The sequence below is a fragment of the Platichthys flesus genome, chromosome 10, assembly GCF_949316205.1.
Source record: "Platichthys flesus chromosome 10, fPlaFle2.1, whole genome shotgun sequence".
In the NCBI taxonomy this organism is placed as follows: Eukaryota; Metazoa; Chordata; class Actinopteri; order Pleuronectiformes; family Pleuronectidae; genus Platichthys; species Platichthys flesus.
In genome coordinates, this window is record NC_084954.1 from 23132356 (window position 1) to 23157130 (window position 24775).

General features: G+C 39.4%; 1 protein-coding gene across 1 annotated transcript in view; it reads left to right on the plus strand.

The window, feature by feature from the left end:
* The window catches only part of gabrb1 (gamma-aminobutyric acid type A receptor subunit beta1), a 48252-nt gene extending 28477 nt beyond the window's left edge, over positions 1-19775 (plus strand). The window contains exons 5-9 of the mRNA XM_062396597.1: positions 6701-6783; positions 9842-9985; positions 11734-11886; positions 17771-18024; positions 18764-19775. Of these exons, the coding sequence (XP_062252581.1) occupies positions 6701-6783; positions 9842-9985; positions 11734-11886; positions 17771-18024; positions 18764-19105 (976 nt within the window). The 3' untranslated portion in view covers positions 19106-19775. The remainder of the gene's footprint in view (positions 1-6700; positions 6784-9841; positions 9986-11733; positions 11887-17770; positions 18025-18763) is intronic.
* The last annotated feature ends 5000 nt before the right edge of the window (positions 19776-24775 follow it).

Here is a 24775-nt window from a genome sequence, read left to right on the forward strand (position 1 = left end):
ATATTGTGAAATAAAAACAATCAGATGATCAAAATGATCTGCCAGGACAGATATTATGCCCAGTTCCTAACCAGTGCTGTAGTTTATCGCTGCAGTTATTTATCCGAGGATGTAGAAGAAGACATTTTCAAGTCAGTCCAGAGACTGCTGCAGAGTGCTTGTAGGCTGTTTATTCTATAAAACATATTGTGTTTACAAATTGTAACAAATTCGACACTTCTCACCCTCGGGCAATTAACAATACACATGCCAAGTGTAAAGATATGGACGGTGCAAGATATGCATTCGACATTCAGAAAGTAAGGCAGAGTTAGTGGAGTTAGTGGGTGGATGATCAGTTGGATCTTTAGTTTCCCATGCCCATACATAGTCCGGTCATATGGGTTCTTAACCTGTTTGCACACTGAAGTTGCACATGCCAACCTGTAAAACTGACAGACATTGGATATGGATTATATCTGATTACATTAAATGACAATAGTTACTTATTATCCATATAATTATGTATTCAATTTTTTTTTTTATATTTGTTAATGGCGTGTAATCACTACTTAATCACCAATTAATCACTTCTTTCTCTCTTCCTTTAACCTTAAATGATCGTTTTTGACATATTTTCTCAATTTTCCACTGGCTTCATATTTTCACTGTTTCCGATGAAGGGGGACATGTTCAGTATTTCACACTGGCATGCTGCAGAATCATTATCCCCTGCCGGCTCCCACAATTATTCATCCAGTGTGCTCACTGCTGACACAATAGCTATATTTAGGTTTCCCGAAATGACCTCTCCCCTGACTGGCACATGCACATGTCTGTGGGTAATGGCTGGACACCTTGATTTGGAAAAGAAGACATTCAACACATGCACATATGTCATTGGTGTCACACAAGCCACAAGGATCAGACGTGTTGAGATTTGACTGATGGAGGATTGCTGTTGTCAGAAAGAAAAAAGACAGACCAGTCAGGTTTAGACTGTGCTGCTTGGTCTGTGCTAATGGTGCTCACATGTGATTGTACATTATATATAATTTTACATGACAACTGGCATCTATCCACAGATGGTTTAACGAAATTTCACTAGTCCCTGATGGCAGTTTGTGGTGAAACTGTTCTGTTGCGCTTTGAGTTGTTATCAAGTCTAGAGAAACACTAGAAAAATACAGACCATATTTTATGAAGCACCTGGTAATTATAAAGTGTATTATTATAATAGATACATTTAAACATTGCTTGATCTTTGCAAAGTACTGGGGAACCATTGTTTCTGTCACTTAAAGTCCTGGTTTTCATTCCAGGACAAGTCAGACTGGTCACTTTATAAATCTTTGGATACACCAGTTACCAAAATCCAGTTTATTCACATTTCAGGGCAAAACTATTTGTATTTATAAAATAATAGTTGTTGTCGGCATCTCAATTTTTCTCAAGTACAGAGAAACGACACCTAACTACTGTACGGAGGCGCCTGCAGCATAGTAACCCCAAACTGAGAATCAGAATCCAGAATGGTCTATTTTAAATTTTGGATTGAACTAATGTCCACGACTTCACACACTTATCCATGCGAGGTGATGCAAGGACCAAAGTAATGTACCCGATGCTGATGCACCTACCTGTGTATATATGTGCAGCACTAAAGGAGAGCTCTATCTACAAATCCTTGGAATAGGATCTGATTAACTGCTACTTGAAGGTGGGACATGTTGTCCGTACTACTTGTACACCAGAGTGTAGACAGTGACTGGGACTCCATTAAGGGAGGGATGGTACTATGTTTCGTTGAACATGAATAACTGACAGGGGCAAAAAAGTGATTATAGTCTCACTGTGCTGTCCACCACCATGTACTGGGTCGAGGCAGCTTGACCTGCCGCTCTTCTTCAGCGTGCCTCAGACAACATCAATGCAATCAAAAATCACTGCAATCAAAAATCAACTAAAGCCTCTCTTCTTCTACTGTTTTGGTGGAACAATTCATTAGGCCTTTTTAAATATTGAATACTCACATTTCCCTAAACCCAAGAAAGCAGGTTTGAACGTGACAAGTTGAACTGAGTTGTGTTCAAACCCCAGAGACATGCACAATTGTATAAACAGATATAGATATAAACGCAAAACAAACCCCACACTGCCAGTGTTACAATTTCATGTATATCCTTTTAAATTTTCTTTCCATCTATACAGTTTAGATATTTGTGTGGTACATGGTGTATTTGCAGCCCAGTGCTACTTATACTAATAGCTCAATAAGAGTATAGAACTACACTTTACTGTATTCACAGACCAGTATGGCAACAACAAGTGATAGACATGTTTTCCCTCAGATAATTATTGAGACTGGGACCACAATATATGTTTTTTAGCATTACCACGTGCAATATTACCTTCCAACCTGTACTTTATTACATTACTTTCATTGATTTATGTGCAATCATTTGTTTTCAATTATTGTAATGCACAGAATTATTAGTATTGTGTGCAATAATATGTATATTCATAATGTGCTATAGTACTTCTCGTTTGTCATTTTCCATTCTACTTTTTCTATCCCAGTTTGACTCTAGTATTTAGTTTATTCTGTTGTATTTTTAGGCACTGGTACTCTCTTACTCCGCATTACAGTTTTCACACAGTTTTACTCCTCACTTATCTTTTTTTGTACTATTTGAGGCTGTGATTCTCCTGGGAGAGGGATCCCTCACACGTGGCTCTCTCTGAGGTTCCCTCAGTGTTTTCACTTAAAAGGTTTTTTGGGTAGTTTTTCCTTACTCTTGTTAATGTTTAAAGACAGAGGATGCCACACCTGGTTAAATCCTATGAGATAATGTGTGATTTGTGAATATGGGCTATACTAATAATATTTGATTGATTGATTGATTGTTATTGAAACTTTGGAAAAAGATCTAACCCTAACCCTTATCTTATCTACAATTAGAGGAGTAACTGGCCCTGTATCCTAGAACATATTGAAGAACCTGTCCAAATTGTGTCGATTGCCATTTATATTCTGCATAAAATGTTTTGTAAAGGAGAACGCTACACAGCACCAAGACTTTAAGGATCTGTCAATGTACGACTTGAAAGTGATGGATCATTAGTGAGGACTCAGTGATTCAGACCATGAAAGGTGGGAACTGCAACATTTGCAGTCCTTTCTGATCAGTTATAAAGCTGACACTCTATTTTTAGAGTCCATGCTCTGTGCACCTGCTTCATAATTCATCTAGCGCTGGCTAATGTGCTCACTGTGTCCAGGACATGGGTCGACAGACCAAGAATACTTGACAAGGTAAGAAAAGGATGAATATTCATGTGTTGAAGGGCTTTTTAGTTCCTGACACTGCACCAGCTGAGGAGGAAGAGACGTGCGTGTAGCATAACACTCACTCAGCAGAGTGAAGAGCGATCATCAGGGAAAGTGACCAGTGCATTAGTGGATTTTCTCTTTGGCTCCTAAGTCACACTTGTCGGCCCTTTTCTCTTACCCTTAAAGGTACAGTACCTGCACTGGTTTTAAAGCATATTTGTACATGCATTTTATTGAAGATGCAGTTAAGTACAATCATGCCATTTGTATTCATGCCTGCACTGTTCCTTTAAAGTGAGCCTCTTTCACTACTCTTCACTGACTCTTCCTCACTCTTACTGCTGAGGGTGGAACTGAGTTGTTACTTGTTGTGCCTTTATTAGATACAGGCAGTGATGAGGGAAAGGTAACACAGTTTGAGAGGGTTAAGGATGACTGCAGTAAATGGTTCATTAGGCCTGGGAGTTAAACCGACGCATTTCATCCCCAAGTGATATGTGCCCTGACAATTTGGGTATAACGTCACCTCAGGATCTGGGATGGTTTCAACCTTTTGGAGCTGTAAGATGATGTGTTGCTGCTGGATGTGCAGGACATTACCATACTAAGTACTCTATGTTGTAATTACTCTCTTTTCCTGTGAGTGAGGATGACTAGAGCTACACTAAATGCTTACCAGATATCCTGGTTTGTCCTGGATTGACCTGTATTCAGACCAGGTACTCCGCATCCCAACAAATATCTGTAAAACACCAATTGTCCCGGTTTTCATCATCATTAGAATAATAAATATTACATTATGATTAATTTATATAAATGAATACCCTTTAAGCATTTGGACTGGTTGTCCTATTGGCAAATTGGGGGTGAGGTGTAAAATCCGTGGCCCCCCAATATGTAAATTAGCATATTCTTAATGTCATCAAATTATATTTGCATTCAGCCTGATGTCAGACTTTTATCTGGTTGCTTCCCTCCTGCTCTCGCTGCTCACATATTTATTTCCATTGCTCGCAGATGCATTTTTTTGTAAGCATGCAAGTCCTCTTCATCTGTGTAAAATATATTTATAGAAAAGTGAGATGACAGTTCACAAGAGGCACTAGATTTCTATTTTCCTTCATTTATTTCAGTTGAATTCCCTAACTCTGTATGACTGTGCCAAAGCGATTGAGCGCCTTTTCGGGTTCATTGCCCTGGTGTTCGGTGAGTATTTACAGATGGATGTAACCAAAATCAGAAACCAAATCAATATTCAAATGCTTGTATTACGTTTTACAACACAGCCCATCTGACTTCACATGTAATTAGATGGTAGTGCATCAGTAAATTTAGGGCCTCAGTGGGATAACTCAGCTCAATATGTTTTAATGAGACACTTTCCCGTCGCTCAGAAGTGTCATGATTAGTTGAACAAGAAGGAACTGGCAGAATTCTTGGTAACTTTTAAACATTAGCAAAGACATTGGCAGTAAAAGTTAGAGGTAATGCAAACATCTTTTGCTTGATATTGCTTTGATAAATTGTTGTTTTTTCAGCTTATTCAGAAGAAAACGTGTTTTAGTTTGCACGATCAAACAAGTATAAACTAATGGCTCAAGCACCTCACAGTAGGACTAGATGCTATCCACCAGTTACTTCCAATTCATTTCCAATCTGATTGTGTGCTAACATAAGCGGACGTAAAACAGCTGTGCTGCAGGATTTTGCTTATATTTCTGTTCAAACGACAGACCACAGAGAAACTTGGAAGTGGCCGACTATATTTTTCTCTTCCATCCATCCATTAGCTACCTTATCCATTTGAGGGTCATAGGGGGATGGAGCCAATCAGAGCTGAGACTGGGCGGGAGGAAAATACAGCACAGTGCTGAGTACACTACCTCTCACATGTAATTGGACAGCATTTCTTTGTAGCCAAACATATCCCAAAAGGAACACATAACCTGCTCAGGCAGTATATGATGTTGGCCCTTGCATTTCAAAGTGGTGCCATGATGGCACTGTTGTCATTGTCCCTTCAGGCACCCACGTTGTATAAATAGCAAAAAACGATCTGCCCATTTGAGCACCCATGGACATGTTGGTCCTAGAATCAGGTGCAGCTATTCACATTGTCACTGTCTTAAGGAAGCAGGTAGCGTTTGTGTGACTGACCAACGTGAGTCTAAATCTAAGTGGGTGCCCAACACGCACACACTCTGCATGAGATTTATGTCCAGAGCAATAGAACAGATCAAGCCCTTGAGTTGTACTCTCTCACAAGGCTCTTCCAAACCAGACATAAACATACATTGATCACACTGAAGAACTCATAATGCTTTTGAATTTAATAGGTGTGTTACAGAAAGCCATCATTATAAATAAAAAGGGTTCATGATGACATAGAGCGATTTGATTTGGATCTTTTAAATGTCATTATTTCTCAGGTTCTTCCTCACTGCCTCTAGTGAAGAACACACTCTGGTGGTATATACACACCTCTTTCTAATGTATATTAGGTCTGCAGGGATAATTTGTCTTGTATATCCTCCGTGTTGGCTAATGTGCACGTTTAATAATTGTAACTGCATGTCAACAAGAGAATTGCTTGTTCATAACTCCTGGGATTTATTTTCCCATTACAGCATATTAAATGTAATGTGACTAAATGGCTTTAGCGGTTAGCTGGGATGAGGTTGAATTGTGTTGCTGTTTTAAACAAATGATTATGGCGACTGCCCCTTTCACTGGACAGCAGCTATAAGCAGTCATATGAGGGTCTGCCTCTGCTTCTAGACTGACCTACAACACTAAATGACTGCAGCCCTGCCCCCACCAGGAACTGTTAGTAAAATAAACTGAATGACTCATTAATTCTCTCTTTCTAAATGATCTAACTGAAGTGTTTCCTCCTTCAGATGTTAGACTTCAAAGGGGGGAAGTCACGGGTTCCACCCGATTGCCTGGATTTCTGTGTTAATTTGTAATTACTCAGTTGTAATTAAGATTGAACAGGAGGCTTTTCAAAGGGAGGGGAGCTGCAGTAGTGATGTCAGCAGTGCAAAGGCAATTATGGGAAAGAAACAGATAGTTCAGCTCCACTCGAGGTGTAAAAGGATTTGTCAGATTGAAGGCTGAGCAGATAGGAAATGTGCAGTGGGATGCCACATGTGCTTGAGGGCTACACTGACTGTATTGTTCCGTCCTTTATAAAGTCAGGTTTTTCCTGCAGGCACCGGGAAAGGAAATGTTTATCTCTTTTGAAACTTGAATGCGTTACTGTGTTGACTGAATCACCAGTGTGTGCAGATAAATGCAGACTTTAAGGAAACAGGAGGCCCCAGAGTGTTCCTGCCTGACATTTCTGCTGAATTCTGTTTACAAGTTAAAACCTTTCTTTTTTAGAATCACCACGACAGCTGCCTGCATGATGGACCTGCGCAGATACCCACTGGATGAGCAGAACTGCACTTTGGAGATAGAGAGCTGTAAGTGCCACAGAGTTTGTGTGTGTTTGTGCCTGAACAGTCAGAGCCTTTTAATTTGGATTGCTTTTTGACTTCTGACTGACATCATGGGAATACACATAAAGTCATATGAGAATCAGCTTTATTCGCCAAGTATGTGTACATATACTAGGAAATAAATATTTCAGATTCTTTGAGAACCATGTAAAGTGAGAATGTCACCTTCCAAACATTAACATAGAACAGATGATAGACGTCGCTAGAAAATCTACTGACGTCATGGCGTGACTTTTTACATGTTGCTTGACAAGTTTGCGACTTGCGGAACCATTGAAATGTGTTCAGTTAGAACAGATTAAGGGGAAAAAAACGAATATATTGTTTGTGGTTCTTTCACTTATATGTATTCAGTCAAAAAATAACCCTAACACTTAACACATTGACACTTCGAGGATTCTACCTTTTGTCCAGGTTAACCGTCCTCTCCTCCAGCCATGGACAAACATTCCCAGCAATCATGGGAGATATATCCTCCTTCCTCCTGTTCTGGATTTGCCCCATCCCACACGGACCTATCCTGACTACATTCATGGATTCTAATCAGGTTCCTGATCCACTTGGATCTTTTTCAACAGAAATAAGCAGCTGTTCTACTCAGAGCTCCTCACCCTGAGCTCAGCCAACCTGCGATGCATTGTCAACACATGTAATGAAACTCACAATTTTTCAGTCAATATAACCGAAGCTAGTGAACATAGGTGAGGGTTGAGATAACTGCTGACTCTGTCAACCCACTGGTCATGCACTAGTAGAAAGACAATGTATAAAGATTTTTAATAAACTTTTAAATTAATACTCAACTGGGATACGTTTGGAGTATTAATACTCACCACCTACCCTAGAAAGGTGCTCCATCAGAATGTAATAAATCTCAAAGCACTATAATAATTTCAATTCTCACTCTTCCAATAAACCACTAAATGCACCACTTCAGACAGGGCTTCAGTGCTGTAGCGTGACATGAATAGTGAATCAGCGTAGGGGAGAAACTGTCTGGGACATACTGAACATACCAATCAGTGGGAAAAAAATGTTATATGCCTATTCCTCTCTGACGTTTAAAAGATACACGTCCATTAGGCACAGTATTTATTTAACGAATTTGAACCATGCTATATCTGGGGTCCAGCGGAAACATCACGTTGAAGTTGGGAACCACAGTAACCTGCTGATATATGACCAATTGAATCTTTTTGTTTTAATATGTTTACTAACACGAAGCTTAAGTGCACAAACTAATCACCAACACTGGGGTTGTTAAATTCCACCTCCTTGTAAATAAGTTTAAATGATCCTCTTCCATATATCTCTGCACTCTGGTCGTGCTTCGCTTTCACCAACTAATGCAAACTGGCATTTCTCCTTAAGTGTGTGCTGCAGGTAAATTATGGATGATACCTACATGTACATTTGAAGCCTCTTCACTGTATATGCACAGAAAGAGTAGGGGCTCAGTTGAAAGAGAGTGTGTGCCCGTCACCAGGTGTATGACATCGAAATTGTAATAAAGTATAACACACTCATTCTTCCAAAGACATTTTAAGAGCAAAAAATCTGCACTTTAGCACTGATCATCACTATAGGACTCATGTGTACATGTGTTTCTACATGTACACACTTAAATGTGAAGGGGTCTCTGATACAATGATTAATGAGTTTGCTAAGAATAATACCTAAATCAGGCAGGTGGAGTTATGTAGTCAAATATTTATTGTTGCTCCCTTTTTAATAAATGGTTCCTGGCACTTTTTGATTGGTACTTAATTTACAGTTGCATTATTGCAGTGGAGAAATACATTATGAAATCTTCTCCGTAGAATTGCATGTCCATGTCGTAATGTTACTTAACTGGACCTAAATACAGGGAACATGCTGTGCACATAGTGATGGTCTCTGTTCAAATGAATGGCCATGACCTTCCTAGTTGAGCAGAGAACATGCAGGATCCTCCCCACAGTGAAGGCTAGATGAGCATTCAGAAGGACCAGGAGATGGTGGTGCAGAAGTGTGAACAGAAAGATTTGTAACTTTATTGTCTATTTCTTAGTAGAAAATGATCTTGTGATACGGATACGAAGATAGGAAACAGGGGCTCTATGCCAATGTTTGGTGTGGTCTAAATTTCTGGACCTTGTTTGAACAGGGGTGCTCTAGCGCATCTCATTAAATGTTAGCAGCCACTGACCAAATCTTCCAGTCCTGGCACATCCACCTCGTTGTCTTCTCAATTGGGACACCAGGTTAGAAATGTTGCACAGGTGGATTTTGTTAAATGGGGACACTATAGAAATCCTCAAAAGCTTGAGGCCAAAAAAAGGAGGAGAGTGACTGTTCTAACTGATGTCATGTGGGGGGCTATGATTTATGTAAGGATCATACCGCACAAAGAGGAACCATGCACCTGTATGTGATGTGAATGGACAGATTAATTCTGTGGATAATGCATTTTTAATGTAGTCCTCTATGGTGGCCATGTCTGGGGCAGAGAGGGAAGTGAGATGGCCTTATGGTGGACAAGAGCCAGAAAGGACCTCTGTTAAACAGCTGGGCAATGCTTGAATTTGGCTACACAACCTCTGCTCTGCACTTTTGGCAAACATGGTTTACAGAAAGAAAACATTTTCTGTTTTTACTAATAGAAAACAGAAAATTGACGTCTGTCCTGTTCATCGGAGAAACTCAAATGTCTTTTTAGCAGAAGGCCTCCTGTGTAGAGTGATGGTTCCTGTACATGCATTAGAGATAAACCATCTAGCAGCAGCTTTTAGAAAGCAACATCTGTAGCCTTAGGATAAGGGGTTTCAATATGTAACTGATGCGCTAGACCTTCAAGATAAATGTACCTAGTGAGAAAATGCTTTTTAGTTCCAAGTTTAAAAGGGCAAGTGTGAAAGCAATACCTCATCAATGTGGGATGGCATTCTGGTCGTATATACACTGTATTGTGCCTTGGTCCCAATGTGCTGGTCCATGTATTTTGGATGAAGTTGAACTTGTTGTGTTCCCCTGACTCACTTAGATGGATACACCACTGACGACATCGAGTTCTACTGGCAGGGAGGAACCACCGCAGGTTCTGTGACTGGGGTGGAGAACATTGAACTACCCCAGTTCTCCATCATAGACTACCAGACCCTCTCCAAGAAGGTTGTGTTTGCCACAGGTAACGGCGTATTTGTTCAAGCCCAATGTCGTTGTATATGCTGTGCTGAGCTGTCGTCAGTCAGTCTCGCCTGTGTTCACTGAATCTCCACATCTCATACACTAGCCAGTAGGCCATGGTGCCTAAACGCTGCTACCTCACTCCTCTGTAGCTTTTTTAAACAACAATATTAACAATTTGAAGGTGTTATTATCCTCAAACTCAAATTCCCTGTCCTATAATTAGTATGGTATGATAATGGTAAATGAATCTTGTACTTTAGACACTGGGTTCACCCAGACACGTACAACATTTGTGTTTGCTGTTCTAAATGAAGGCAGCAGTATTAAACTGTAGGTGAGGACAGCAATGAAAGAGTCTTACTTAAGGAGCTTGGGACTTGGTTATATATGTAACCACCAACATTAACTCAAAAGGGGATAAATAGGTTCCTATTGAGCACCATGCAAGTGTTAATTTAAAATGTGTGTCAACTTTGCATGAACGAATCTGAATATAATTATATTAGCAACTGAATTTGGTAGCACTAGCTTGTAGCCCCCACCTTATTGTATTCAGTTTGACAGCAATTGGTGCAATGTATCATTCTCAGAATCTTTCTCAGTTATTAGTCTTAAGACATCAGGTTGAGCATTAATTCCGATTCCCTTGTTTTTGAGTTAAGTCAAGTTTATTTGTAAAGCACATTTGAGAGCCACACTTGACCAAAGTGCTGAGCAATTATGACAAAACAAATAGAAGTAAGAGAATGAAATGAAATAAATTAAAACCCTAGTTATGTCAATGGAGGGCAAACGCAGGGTGAACTGATCGAAAGCTTAGGAGTGGCAACAGTAAATGTACAGTCACTCTTCCCTGATTCTCTTGAGCAATGGACAGCCAGGAGCTGCTGGTCAGAGGATCTGAGAGTCGTAGGAGTGAAATGGGGCACAGAAGCTCAGACATGTTATATGGGGGCCAGTCCATTTGAACCTCTAAAAACATATACTTATTTAGTAATATTCCTAAGGGGAAATTCATAGCCATTTTACGGCAGCAGTGATATTTTTGCTGATTTCAACACAGGGTCAAATATGATACCAAGAATATCAATCTGGTATGTACAAGTAAGCACTATTCTCTAAAGAGAGAGAGAGAGAGACCAAACAAAACAACATCTGTTTTACTCTTTTTTAAATTAAGGCAGTTTTTGGCCATCTAGACTTATAGTTACTGGAGACAGTCATGAAGAGACTTAACTGTGTTTTTGTAGTTTTCATTGTCAGTGGGCTCTGAAGGGAGGTAAAGCTTAGTGTCTTCTGCGTAGGAGTGGTATGAGATATTGTACTTCTGGCAAATGGGACCTGAAGGTAGCCCTATAGAATAGAGTTTGACTGAATGTTAGCTAGAAATAAAAATCATTCACATATGACACTGAGGAACTTTGATATTTTAGAAAAGTTTGATTAAATCTGACACTATATGTGACTAAAAATGTATATTTTTTAATTGAGTAGATATGCTAATATGCTGGCAAGTGGCGTTTTTGTAAATGCCTTTTAAATTGTTACAGTCTATGATTGGTTCTAAGCTCCTGTTTCTAGCAAAATCCGTTAATGTACAACCTGTCAGATATTATTCCTGAAGGAAGGGACTAACAACTTGAACAGGTGGTTCTTCTTCACATTTTTTCCCAGGCTGGAGGTTGCTCAGACTCCTCCTCCTATTCTATATTCACTCAAAGCAAACTCAACTCCTTTCTTCCACAGGCTCATATCCACGTCTGTCCCTGAGTTTTAAGCTGAAGAGGAACATTGGCTATTTCATCCTACAAACCTACATGCCTTCCACCCTGATCACCATCCTGTCCTGGGTCTCCTTCTGGATCAATTATGATGCCTCAGCTGCCAGAGTGGCCCTGGGTCAGTGAACTTTTGATTTCTTCACAGATCATGTGCAAGGTTTGGTGATATAACGCTAGTGTGAGTGGTGTGGCTGTGCATCCAATTTGTCCAGTTCTCAGGTTTGATTGGTGCCTTCCCCAGCTGTAAGTTTGGAGTTTTCCAAAGATGTCCAGTTGCATTAAGATCAGGACTCAAAGCAAGCCACTTCAGAGAACTCCAATGTGCCAAGGACTCATGAATGAATCATAGCTCTGTGACAGTATTGTTATCTATTGTTATATCTTATTTTATAACCTTCTGATTCCATTGATCCCTGTAGAGTTTCAAGGCTACCTGTGCCAGACAGGGCAAAGAGGCAACATAAAACTGAGTCTCCTCCATGTCTCACTGAGGGGGTGGAGCTATTTTCTCTAAAGCTGCATATTCTTCTTCTTTGAACATAGAGCTGCAGTGACTTTGCCAAAAAATCAATTTTTTATATTCATATTTAGTTTGATCGGGTCACAGGGACATTAAACCGTCTGGAGTTCCTTTAGCCTTTATCTTGACTTGGATCGGCTATTAGTTTATTCCCTGTTTCTTCTTTTCATGTCCATTTTCAGTGTGGTGCACACAATAATACCAGAATGAGTATGGGCTCAGATTATACTCAAAAATATTTGAAGGTTGTATAGCCAAATTCCAATTAATGGACAAAAATAGGTTGTTATAAGTGCATATCTGTGCCTGTAGTATGTAGATGTGAATCATCACTTGTAAACCTGTAAAATAAACTTGCACCAGAGATTAAAATCGTACAGGTGAAGAAATCATTTAGAGTGCAGAATTATATTCATCTGAGTGATTTTGTAGGAAAAATAGTTAAAACAAGGTGAACATGAATATGAATACAAGAAACACAAAAAACAACGTGACAAATAAATGTATTTTTAACAAACGAATAGAAAGCCGACGTTTTTACACTAGAATCTGCATATGAATATGATTGATGTAGCGGAATGCTGTTGCTTTCCTGCTGCCTTTGTGACTTAAAAATTCAACATAGAATCTTTTTTTATTACATGCTTCCTCTGACATTCCAAAAAAAGTCAAACTTTTTCTTTGGAATATCTTAAAGCAACCTGTGCCACTTGAAGTCTGAAATTTTAACCATCCCGAGAAATCTCCACATGTACACAAATACAACATTACACTGATATAACTGAAAGGACTCTAGTGGATTAATTATCAAATGTGGCCTGTCAACACTTTAGTCTACCCAACGCTAACCACAAAGTCAATCCTGAATTCAAATTGCAATCGGGGTAGGGGGGGGGGGGCTTCTGGGTCAGCTGGCCTGCTACAACAGCCTGAGTTACTGAGGCGACAAGGACACATCAAGTTAATGGCCGAACCATTTCAGTTTTTACAACAGCAATAAGTCTCCCATTACTGGAGTTGTGTCTGTATGTGAGCCAGAGGTGATTCAGAGCACAGCACAGCTACATAATTACTCCCACTTTGTTAGATTTTAAAGGAATCTACTCTCCAATGTGTAGCAGTCGTAATACATTATAGTTCAGTACATACAACATGTTTAAGTAAAGTCAAAGGGTAAGAAAAGTCTTGACTCAGCCCAAATTTCACATTTCCAGTAAATGGATTATAGCACATAATTATAAATGGACAATCAATTGCAAACAACACAGGAATTTGGCTCAACTTTGTGTTGGAGACCTGCTCACCCATACAAACCTTCAAGCATAAACACAACCCAACATGTGCTTTACATGGTGTATGGCACGATTTTGGACATGCCATGTCCTCATACACGGTCACAGCTATTTGTAGCTTTTTACATCTTCTTTAGTGTCATTCATTATCACCATCTCCATCTCCATCTCATGACACATACAGCAGTATCTGGTCAGTATCTGGTCAGTATCTGGTCAGTATCTGGTCAGTATTTGGGCAGTTCCAAATTGGCTGAACTCTGAGCTTAACCTGGTTTTAAAAAAATTACAGTTTCTACAGCAGTCTTAACTTAGAACCCTTTTCACTAGATTCAACCATTTCAAGGCTATTTTAAGATTCCTTGTTTGGGAGAGAGCAGAATGTCCATTGGACCAATCAGCAGTTAGGCGAATGCATGGATGAGTTTTGAATGTATGTATCCAACAACCAGTCCCTCATCGCCAATGATGCTCTTGGGATTCGCTTCAAAATGTATTAAAAAATATAGTATTTATTATGAATTTTTCTTTTTATTGGAGTGGGCTCATTTTATTTATACGATTTCAATGTTACTATCCAAGTCTGCACAGCAGCCCAGCTAAAAAGATATATATATATATACATTTACTAATTGTTTTTGCACACCACACATGGGACATAGTATGTCCTCTCAAGCTGGGATCCCCTACCAGTGGCCTGGGAGTTTGAGTGTTATGCCCAGTATTTTAGCTGTACGGAGGACTGCCTATGACGAAGGCTTCAGGCGTTGTACCTTGAATCTGATGGAGTTTGGTGTTTACAGCCCTTAACGCTCTTACTATCACAAGGATCACATTTCATTTCACCTTCCACATCTGTTCTAGCTGTTCTTTCAGCCCTTAGTACTTCTCAGTCTTCTCTTACTCCTTTTTCCTATCCGCTGGGATTGCCACATCGAGCATTCTGTTCTTTGTCCTCAACCACTATGTCCGGTTTGTTAGCAAGCATCCATAATCGGTGCAGATGTTCCTGTACACTATCCCAACCACTTGGTCAGCCCTCTCAGTGTACGCTGGGTCTGCCTGCATCTGACACCTTGCTACTTTGTGCTGGTCTGTCTATATATATATATATATATATATATATATATATATATATATATATAAACATATATATATATACAAGTTTATACAAGTTTATTCAAATTTAATCATAGAAACTTGACAATTACGTTAGAGAATGTTTTTTTTGTGTGTGTATTTTACATCAAAGTCACTCCATTTGGATGGAGTGTGGATCGTTCCACACTTCGGGTGGTCACATAAATAGGATCTAACATGACCCATCACAAAACTGCAGTTGACCATTGCTAGTAAAGCTAATATCATAATTGGCAATTGTGTTTGGTTCTCATCTGGTAATCCTGTGAAAACAATTATTAATAAGAATACTTTGCTATAGTGTATGATTTCAATAACTCGAGTGACTAAACTCTGTCCATCTACATGTAGAGCTCCTCAGCTCCCTTGTCTGATTACCAGTGGCTTCCCGCATTCGCTTCAAGACACTACTACTTACGTATCGTGCTGCGAATGGTTTGTTCCCAGTCTACATACAGGACATGGTCAAACCTTACACCCCAGCCCGTCCACTCCGCTCTGCATCGACCAATCGGTTTGCTGCTCCTCTGTCACTGTGAGGGACAACTAGCCATTCAAATAAAATCATGACTGTTGTGGTCCTGCCTCACAAATGGTGGAACGAGCTCCCGATTGACATCAGGACAGCAGAAAGTCTACACATCTTCCTTCAAAGACTAAAGACACATCTTTTCCAACTACATTGGGTTAAGAAGATAATGTCTAAAACCCATCGTCTATTATGGGTTTTATATAAATAAAATCTAAATAAAATCTATATATTATATTTTATTTTGATATGACAATATATATATTATATTTTATTTTGATATGACATGATATGATATGTCATATGAAAATATCTTAGGAAAGTAGGAATCACATTGGATGCCCATGTTCATGGTGGACATGACTATGGGCAATCAATGATTATTTCCCATGCTCTGTTCATATCTGAGGAGTATAACATGTCAATGCAGCCTTTGATCATATCCATTGTCATTGATGGGAATACCATCCCTCTCAAATTTACAGTAAAGTTCATTGCTTTAAAAAACCTACTTAAATCTAAGGTCAGTCAATTCTGAGGTAAGCATCGATGTTCTGTTTATGAGGGCATTAGAAATGGCCGATGATCTTTGACTTTCAGAATCACCTATGGGTGTAAGAAGTGCCATGATGCCATCCCTTGCACTTATCAAAGGTATCACTACAGATGGACTGGAGAAGTACTTCACTACATAAAGACAAACACTGTCCAGAGCCTTCTAAGGGAAGTGCTAAAATGCCAAGCGTACTCAAGGAATGAGTCCATGCCTCTGAATGCCACAAACTTGTTGTGGTCCAGTCTAACCTTGAAACGATATGACTTCAGTTTTAAATTGAGTGTAATGTTAACTTGCTTCCCCCTGAAGATCAGTAAGACTTTAAGTAGAGTTTTGTTGAGGTTAGTTTTACTCTGGAGAATGTCAGTCAATATTGCTCCTTGGTAATGGCCTCAGAAATAAATTCTTCCCATTTTTTGACAGGGATATTAATTGTTAATTATTAATGGCTATTTTTAACCTAGCTGAAGTTCGTGAGCTGACTCGATAATTGTGTGTATTGTGAATGTCCTTTTGCAGAAAGTAAAAAATGCTTCTTTATGTCTGGCCTATTTCTGAATGAGCACTCATCAACAGACAGGGTTGGCTTTGACATTGTTTGGTGTTTTTGGAACATACTGTTCTTTTGACAATCTGAGCCTCTGTTAAAAGAGAGCTTGAATCAATGAGATGGGTCTGAAACATGACATTAAGCTGGAGCACATTACCTCTCTATAGGCAAGGGAACGCAAGAAATCTAAAAAGGCAGGAATGAGTCATGCAGAGGAACATACACATAGGCAGTAAATGCTGGAAAGCTCCAGCTTATATGTCAGACAATCTGGTGAGGAATGAAAGGAACTGTGACTGATAGATGGATTGGGAAACAGTTGAGAAGGTGAGGGAATATGGGTGGAACACTTGGTAATTTCTGGGGAAGTAGGTGTGGCCGGGTCTGTCTCTGGAAGGAGGAGACAGTTGTGGCTGAGAGGTATAGCGGTCATCCTCCCAGTGTTCCCCATCTGCATGCCCAAGTGTCCTTGGGCAAGATACTGAACCCCTAATTGCCCCTCATAGAAAAAAGTGCTGCTCATAGATGCACTGTAGGAATGGGTGTGTGAATTGGTGAATGGTATAAACGGTACTGTTAAGCGCTTTGAGTGGTCATCAAGACTAGAAAAGTACGAGATAAATAGAGACCCTTTACCATTTAAAACAATAACCATTGCTGTCAGAAGGTTGCCATCATGTTTTCTATAGTGTATGTGCGGAACGTTCCCACACAAGCATATCAAATTGACCTTGTGATGACAATGTTACAGTAATGTGCTGATATTTATCAGCTAATGTTAACCATGGTTATATCATTTCATCATGTTGGCATGCTAACATTTTTTTAATGAGCACGGAACACAAAGTACAGATGAGGGTAAGGTATTTAGTCATAAGAAAACATAATGGACATTTTTACATAGCATGAAATGAAAGCTCATATATCCTCAAAGTATTACAAGTCCATCATACTCTTTGATGATGTATTTCAGTCTGAACCACAAATGTTCATACTGTTGATGGAATTATAATAAAATTCACCAACATCATTTGGTACTATAGCCTGGGGATGTTCAATGTTTGTACCAAATTTCATGAGAGTCCAAAAAGCAGTACTTTAGGCATTTACCTCAAAACCAAAAAGTCTTATCCAGGTACATGACGCTCTATAAGAGAAGTTATAGGGTAACCAACTATAGCATGCATCCCTTGAATAGATGTACATAATTTCATGCAAAATACACCCCATTTTTGTCCAATATTCATAGTGCCAAGCAAACATACAATGAAAATGTAACACTGTTATTGTCATTGTCATCTTTCAAAGCACAAAGTTTCAGGCAACTGGAGCTAACGGTGTTGTCAGTTACCAGTTGCTGTTACTAAAAGACCCCAGTCTAACTGTTTCTACCCACCACATCTGCTTGTCTGCAGGTATAACCACGGTGCTGACCATGACCACTATCAATACCCACCTAAGGGAGACGCTGCCGAAGATCCCTTATGTCAAGGCCATTGACATTTTTCTCATGGGCTGCTTTGTCTTTGTCTTTCTGGCATTGCTGGAGTATGCCTTTGTCAACTACATCTTCTTTGGCCGTGGTCCTCACTTGCAGAAGAAGGTAGAAGAAAAGGCTGCCAAAACCAACAATGAGAATAGGAGCAGAATGGAGAGCAACAAAGTGCAGGTGGGGAGAATATATTGTGCAGTTATCATGTGTTTTTGTTGATGTAGAGGCCTGACACAAACCAAGCTGAGCTGACCCTTAGGCGCTGTTGGCAAATTGTTACAATACTGGTTGCTGTGTGAGACTAATAATGCCTTTTTACTTTCCTTGTGGACAAGTTTAATTTACTAACCAAAGATGACAGGAAAACTTTATACTGTAAATTATATTTAAACTCCAAAGTCTTTTGGATTAATGCAGCTTTTCACTCTTTAATGAGACACCTATTGAGTATTCTTCCAACCAACCTAATTGGAAAACAAATTGGAAATCGTTTGACCATAGGTAAATGCCAAAGTGCTTTTACCGTCTGTCTCCTCTGTCAAGAGGTGACACAAGTGATTGTATCGAGAAATGTATAAAGACTGCAAAAATAATAAAGAATTAAAGATGTGTTCATCCAAAACTGTATCCAGTGCACACTTTTATAACCAGGGCAATTGCATTCAGAGCTTTTATGCTGATGCTGAAATGTACATCAGTGAAAACGACAGTGACCCCTATGTCGCTGCTTTACAAAAAAATAAATCTTTAAATACAGATCCTTTATATCTTACCTGAATGGGGCAGTCCAAGACATGATAGAATTCACCTAAATAAAATGCTGCATGTAATTAGGGAGACGGCTTTTTTTTGTGTGTGTGTGTATTTGGATATTGTTTACAAAACTAATTTAGTAAAGTATGGCAACTTCCCTCAGGTTGATGCTCATGGCAACATCCTCCTGACCAACCTAACCAGTGAGATGAGTGGAGCAGATATGATGGGAGCTTTCCACGACCCTCGGGCTACCATGTTCTCTTACGACAGTGCCAGCATACAGTACCGTAAGCCCATGACCAGCCGAGACCTGTACGGACGACCGGCCATAGATCGGCCAATAGGCCATAAGAAGGGCCGCTTGAGGAGAAGGGCCTCACAGCTCAAAGTCAAGATCCCTGACCTAACGGATGTCAATGCCATAGACAAGTGGTCCCGTGTTGTCTTCCCAATCGCATTCACCTTCTTCAACCTGGTCTACTGGCTTTACTATGTTCAGTAGGGGGCAGGTGTGAGCCTGTGTGGCAACACCACTACTAGTGAATTGTTAGAAAAGCTACCTAGGTCTTGTACAGCTATGAAAAGAATCCATTTATATAAATACTGTTTTGGAAAGAGTAGTACTGGGTGACTTTACAATGTAAATACAATTTAAAACAGAGGTATAATATAAAACAGAGATATAATTTATAAAAAACTACTATCACTTTTATTGTAGTCATCCAAACAAAATAGATAGATATAAATATTAGACACAATAGAGGTATGGTATTTCTAAGTCCAAAGTTGCCAAAAGACATTGGTGACCCCAACATTATGGGTAATGGTCTTTCAATTCTTCTCTTTTTCTTACCTTCTTTTATCTCACATTTTGCATGTGAATGCAACACAACATTTAATTTGCTTAAAGGTGAAAAAAAAAAATAACAAGATAAAGAAGCCCAGTGCAAAAACAGTGGGTAACTTAAGAAGTGTTCACTTGATTTTGTGATTGAACCTCAGCCAGCTATTAAATAGAAGATGTTTGGGTGAATGCCATCATAATAAGGTAATCTTCATTCGGTTTAAGCTCAGTACCCTGACTGGGGTAATGTTTGTGGAGTTGAGGATGTACCATTGTGTTGAGATCCTTCTCTGACAGCCATTGACACCTAATAAACATGTTACCTTTGCTTTTCATGATTGACATGATTTTGTTAGGATTGTGCCAAGTGCATGTGCATTGATCTGCTTTCGCACTGCAAACTAAATTCAGTTCCCTTCATATCTATTAAAAAGCTTTGCATGGCTCTAATAGGCCCTTTATTATAATCATTATACTGTATGCTTTTGAACAATCATTGCATTTAAGATAAGCACAGGGCAGATATTAATTGGAAGTCACACTAATCTCTCAAATGTAAAAATTGTAGTCAGATTTTTAACAACAAAATTCTCACAGTGTCTGTGAGCATGTGCGATGCAATTTTCTTTAAGGAAATCAGGTAAAGACTGACCAATGATGTCACCATGCTTTAGAAAACCACATTCAATATGCTAAGCCCTGATAAAACATGCTGCTTGTGCTGAAATACCTACAATCAGTGGGTTGAAAATAATGGATGATTCCACACTTACACAATAGGTTGAATGCAATGAAGGAAGTGTCCTTTGCAGTCTCAGATATAATAAAGCATATAGTAAGGGTCTGGAGGTTAGGGACATGGATGAACATATAGAGAGTCTGGAGTTTGTATTCTGTCAAAGACTAGCAAATAATATTTTATACATTTGCTTCAAGCCTAATCATGATCTTAGTTTTCTTAACCCTAACCAAACCTTTACCGTACTTTATTTGCTCAACTTAACGTAACTATACCATACTTCATGTTGAGGGATGAACCTTTCTTCAAAAAGGTACATGTACTTGCTCAGTTGGTGTTTTGCGATGGTGGTGGAGATTGTTGACTAAAATGTTGCTCCAAATTCTCCTATAGATTTTCAGTTGGTTTATATACAGTATTCTACAAGCAGGGCTACAGTAATTGTCCTGGTGGGAATGAGATTATTTACTCAGTGACTGGATTAGAAATCGATTACTGTCAATACCATGTTGGACATGATAACGGCTGCCAGAAGTCCTAATGTGATTTTCCATAGCCCTGTAAGTTGCTGGTGTGATAACTGACCATGCTGACTTCAGCACTCTACATCCTTAGGGCTTTTTTAAGATTAAGATCCATTTATTTATTGGACAGATCAATCCAGGTTCGTCTTTTGTTGTCTCTCCGTGGAGTCGAACCAGAGACGAACCAGAGACCTTCTCTGCCCATAGTCCAAGTTTCTGCCACTAGACCACCGCCTCTCCCATGGATGGGTTGATGGATGGACCTGCTTTTATTGCTGCATTTGTTTTCATTTCAAAGTGTTAGCAGGATTGATTACAGAGCCTGTTGGGACCTGGCTATCTCAGCTGCATTTTCCCCAAACAAATCCTGGATATTGTTTGACATGATAGGGAACATTATTACCTCTGCCAAGGAGGATGCGTTTCTCATTTGGGTCTGTTTGACTGTCATCAGGATTACAATAAGTACTGAACCAATTTGCACACAAATAATGAAATATTTAGGCCTGATTGGCACAGGGGGAAGTTCGCCTTGGAATTGCTGTCAACAGGGCTATTTGAAAGGTATTAACTATTTATTTACTCTAGTACCAGGTATTACCTATTGACTTACTCTAGTAAGTCAATAGTTAATACCTGTCAAATCATTAGAACCTCACACCTTGGCTTGTACAGATTTCCTGTTAAATTCATGACCTCATGGTATTTAGGTCGGAGACTCACTGTTTCAACATGATGGTGCAGATGGATCAATAATACATAGTTCCTCATTTATAACGTTTATAAGGTAAACCTGTTACCACATATTGTAATGATGTCACCACTGCAAGGTTACATTGACTGACAATATCATTTTTAATATATTGTACTGATTAAAAAAGCAGTTCTACAATATTAATGCATTACAAGTATGGACTGGATTAAAATGTTAATTCCTATATTGTACATGTTTAAATGAATGAATACTTAGCTGTATGTGATTAATGGCTTCAAAAAACTAACAAAAAAACATTGTAAATCTGATCCAAACCATATTTGGATGTTTTGAGAGAGAGAGAGAGAGAGAGAGAGAGAGAGAGGAGGGATGGAGGGAGGGATGGATAAATAGTCTGAGCAAAGGCGTCGATTCAACATTCTCAGTCTCAGTTCAGAGGACGCCATACCTCCTATATTAGCACTGAACATTGAAGTTAGGTTTAAAATCTTGAGATGACAGATAAGATTTTTGATCAAACACTTGTCAAGTTGTCTGCTTTTACACCTCCGCTAAACTCCTCGGGGAGCAGATGTTGGGGGAGTAAGGTGCCTTGCTCAGGGGCACTAGACAGGGTAGGGAGACTCTTGGATCAATCCAGGTTCGTCTTTTGTTGTCTCTCCATGGAGTCGAACCAGAGACAAACCAGAGACCTTCTCTGCCCATAGTCCAAGTTTCTGCCACTAGACCACCACCTCTCCCACTAGACCACCGCCTCTCTGGGACAGCTCACAAAATGTCCAATTAATGTTTTATTTATCAATAAACGGCTCATGATGTTATTGTGGGTCTTTGCTAAGAGTATGGTAACATTACACATGGTGAATCTGTTTCTGATGGGGACAATGTCCATAAAGCATTTGACTTCAATGGCCATCCCTTGTAGTATATGGATTAAAAAGTTCCCAGAAATTGAAGCTTGAACAAGGAGAGAGAGGCCCCAACCAGAGGAGGGACAATGTGCTGTAGGTTGAGCGAGACATGTGTCATGTTGTAACTGTCTTGGCAAAAATCCAGAATAACAGTTAAAAAAAAATCTTTTTAGTGGACATTTCATGGATTGTATTCATTGTCCCGGAAAATTACATTGTAGCCGCTGTTATTGTGTCGAGGCTGAAAGAGCAGACCATCTACTGGATTCCAAAAGTATTCATTTAAGGTCTTTTCATAGATAGTTGGACCATACTAAAGTTATGTTTTACAGTTTTTACCTACCCTGTCAGTTATTCACCGCTCCTCTCTGTGTCTCTATCGTTCCTGCTGCACACTGCCAAACATCCTGAGCCAAACCAAACGCGCCCCACCATCTCCTCTTGCTCTTCATCGTCTAAGTTTAGAAATTCTTTTGTTTTTACCAAGGCTGATTTAAAAATATAGATCCGGTGACACTGTTTATCTGTGTGTCAGTGTCCGCCTGCAAGACAGAGGAATAGAGCGAGCAAGTGAGCAGTGGAGTCAGTGTGTGTGTGTATGTGCAATGTTACCGCTCCCTCAAGTTCTGGGACTGTCATACAGAATCTATGCAATGCGTGATAGTAATGAACTGTTTATCCTGATCATTTTGGTCAGAGTTACGCTGACTTTGTGCTCATGAAAATTCAAGGCAGAGATCTGTAAACACAGCAACATGCACAAGGAGTTGGACGATCCCACAGATTGTAAATAAAAGTGCTATCATGGATATGAGTGACATACGGGTTCACATGACAGTGAACACACCTGAAATGTGGATCATAAGAAATCGTGTGGGTATTTAAACAGTTAGTCTTTAGCAGAGCTCCCACTTTCATTCGAAATAATTCCTAAAAGACATGAGAAGCAAAATCACTATATTAATAAGATCTAATTAGTAGTAAATCGGAATTGTCTTTCATCATATAAGCTATTTTTGTTTTGTTTCGGATAATACCTTTCTTAGTCTTCTTAGATTTCCTAGTTGTGGACAAATATTATGGGTACTTGTTGTTATGACCAATGCTTGTCTTATCAGGGCTTGAAACAAAAAAAAGCAGCAAAACCAGATGGGCTTCAACAGGACACAATATAGCAATGTCCTCTTTCTCATGGCTGAATATTGTGCCTTTACCAAGAATCTCAATATTTTCACAGGGTCTAACTTTACTCCTAAACCATCTTGTACTTTTTCTAGATTAAGAAGATTAAGGAGTACCAGAAAAGGGATTGGAAACTGCCAGAGCTTTTCTGAGGCTCTGATATAAGGTATCATTATCTAAGCGTAGATGTAGTGAGACATTCCAGCATTATGATGACAATCTTTTGAATTCAGTGTCCTGCAAGTCCGCTGCAAGGCTGTTCTCCACACTGCCAGCGTTGCTGTTTGTGGAAATGAGCAGAGTGGAGGATGGAGATGAGGTGGAAACACAAAGAAAAGAAGAAGCTCGCCTGCCGCAACATCAAAAGGATACAGAGCAGAAAGACATGTTTTCTGTGGACCGAGGAGCTAATGGAAGCCTTGAACAACTGGTTCGCCTGCAGGCTGTCGATGGAGAGGACATGTGCTGGACTCTTATTGTGTAATATTACTGTATAATTTTTTCTCTTATGCTCTACATATTCTCTCACGTGAAATGGGAGGTGGGCGTGTTTGAAGTATACGGGTTTTGTTGGTTGTGTAAAGACAGACATCTTTGCGTAATGCTTGTGTGTGTGTGAGAGTGAGTGTGAGGGAGAGAGAGAGTTTGAGGGAGAGAGGGGCCATATGGATACATGTGACAGGGAGAAAACATAAAATATAAATTCTTTGTGTCAGTTTATAGACTTCAGAGAATAGTTTAAATAAAACCACTGACATCTCTACCATCTACATTTAACGTGTCCTTTTGTTGACAAATACATGAGCATGTTTGCCTTTTACCAAGGAAGTTGTTGCGTCGCCCTTCTTTCTGTGTCTGTTTGTGCGTCAGCAGGGATGGAGGCTAGAGGCACAGGCTAGGGGAGAAGTTAACATACTATTGTTTTTTGGTTGAAGACGTGGATCCATAAATTAAAAAAAATAATCTCCAGACCTTGAAAATGACCAAGCCCAAAGACTTGTGACACCCATAGACTGTATTTATCGCAGTATAAAGCTCCCACCAGTACACGCTCTTGACCAATCTTAAGTCAAGCTGTTCAGCTGTCAATCATGTTATTTTACTGCAGTTTTATTGCATCAAATAACCAATTAAAACTTAACTTAACAGAAAACTTAATATTTGAACAAACATCAATGTGATACCTAAAATGACAGAAACCTTCTTTGAGAAAAAGGTCCATGTAAATGGTCTGAGATTAGAAAGAGCTTTTCTAGT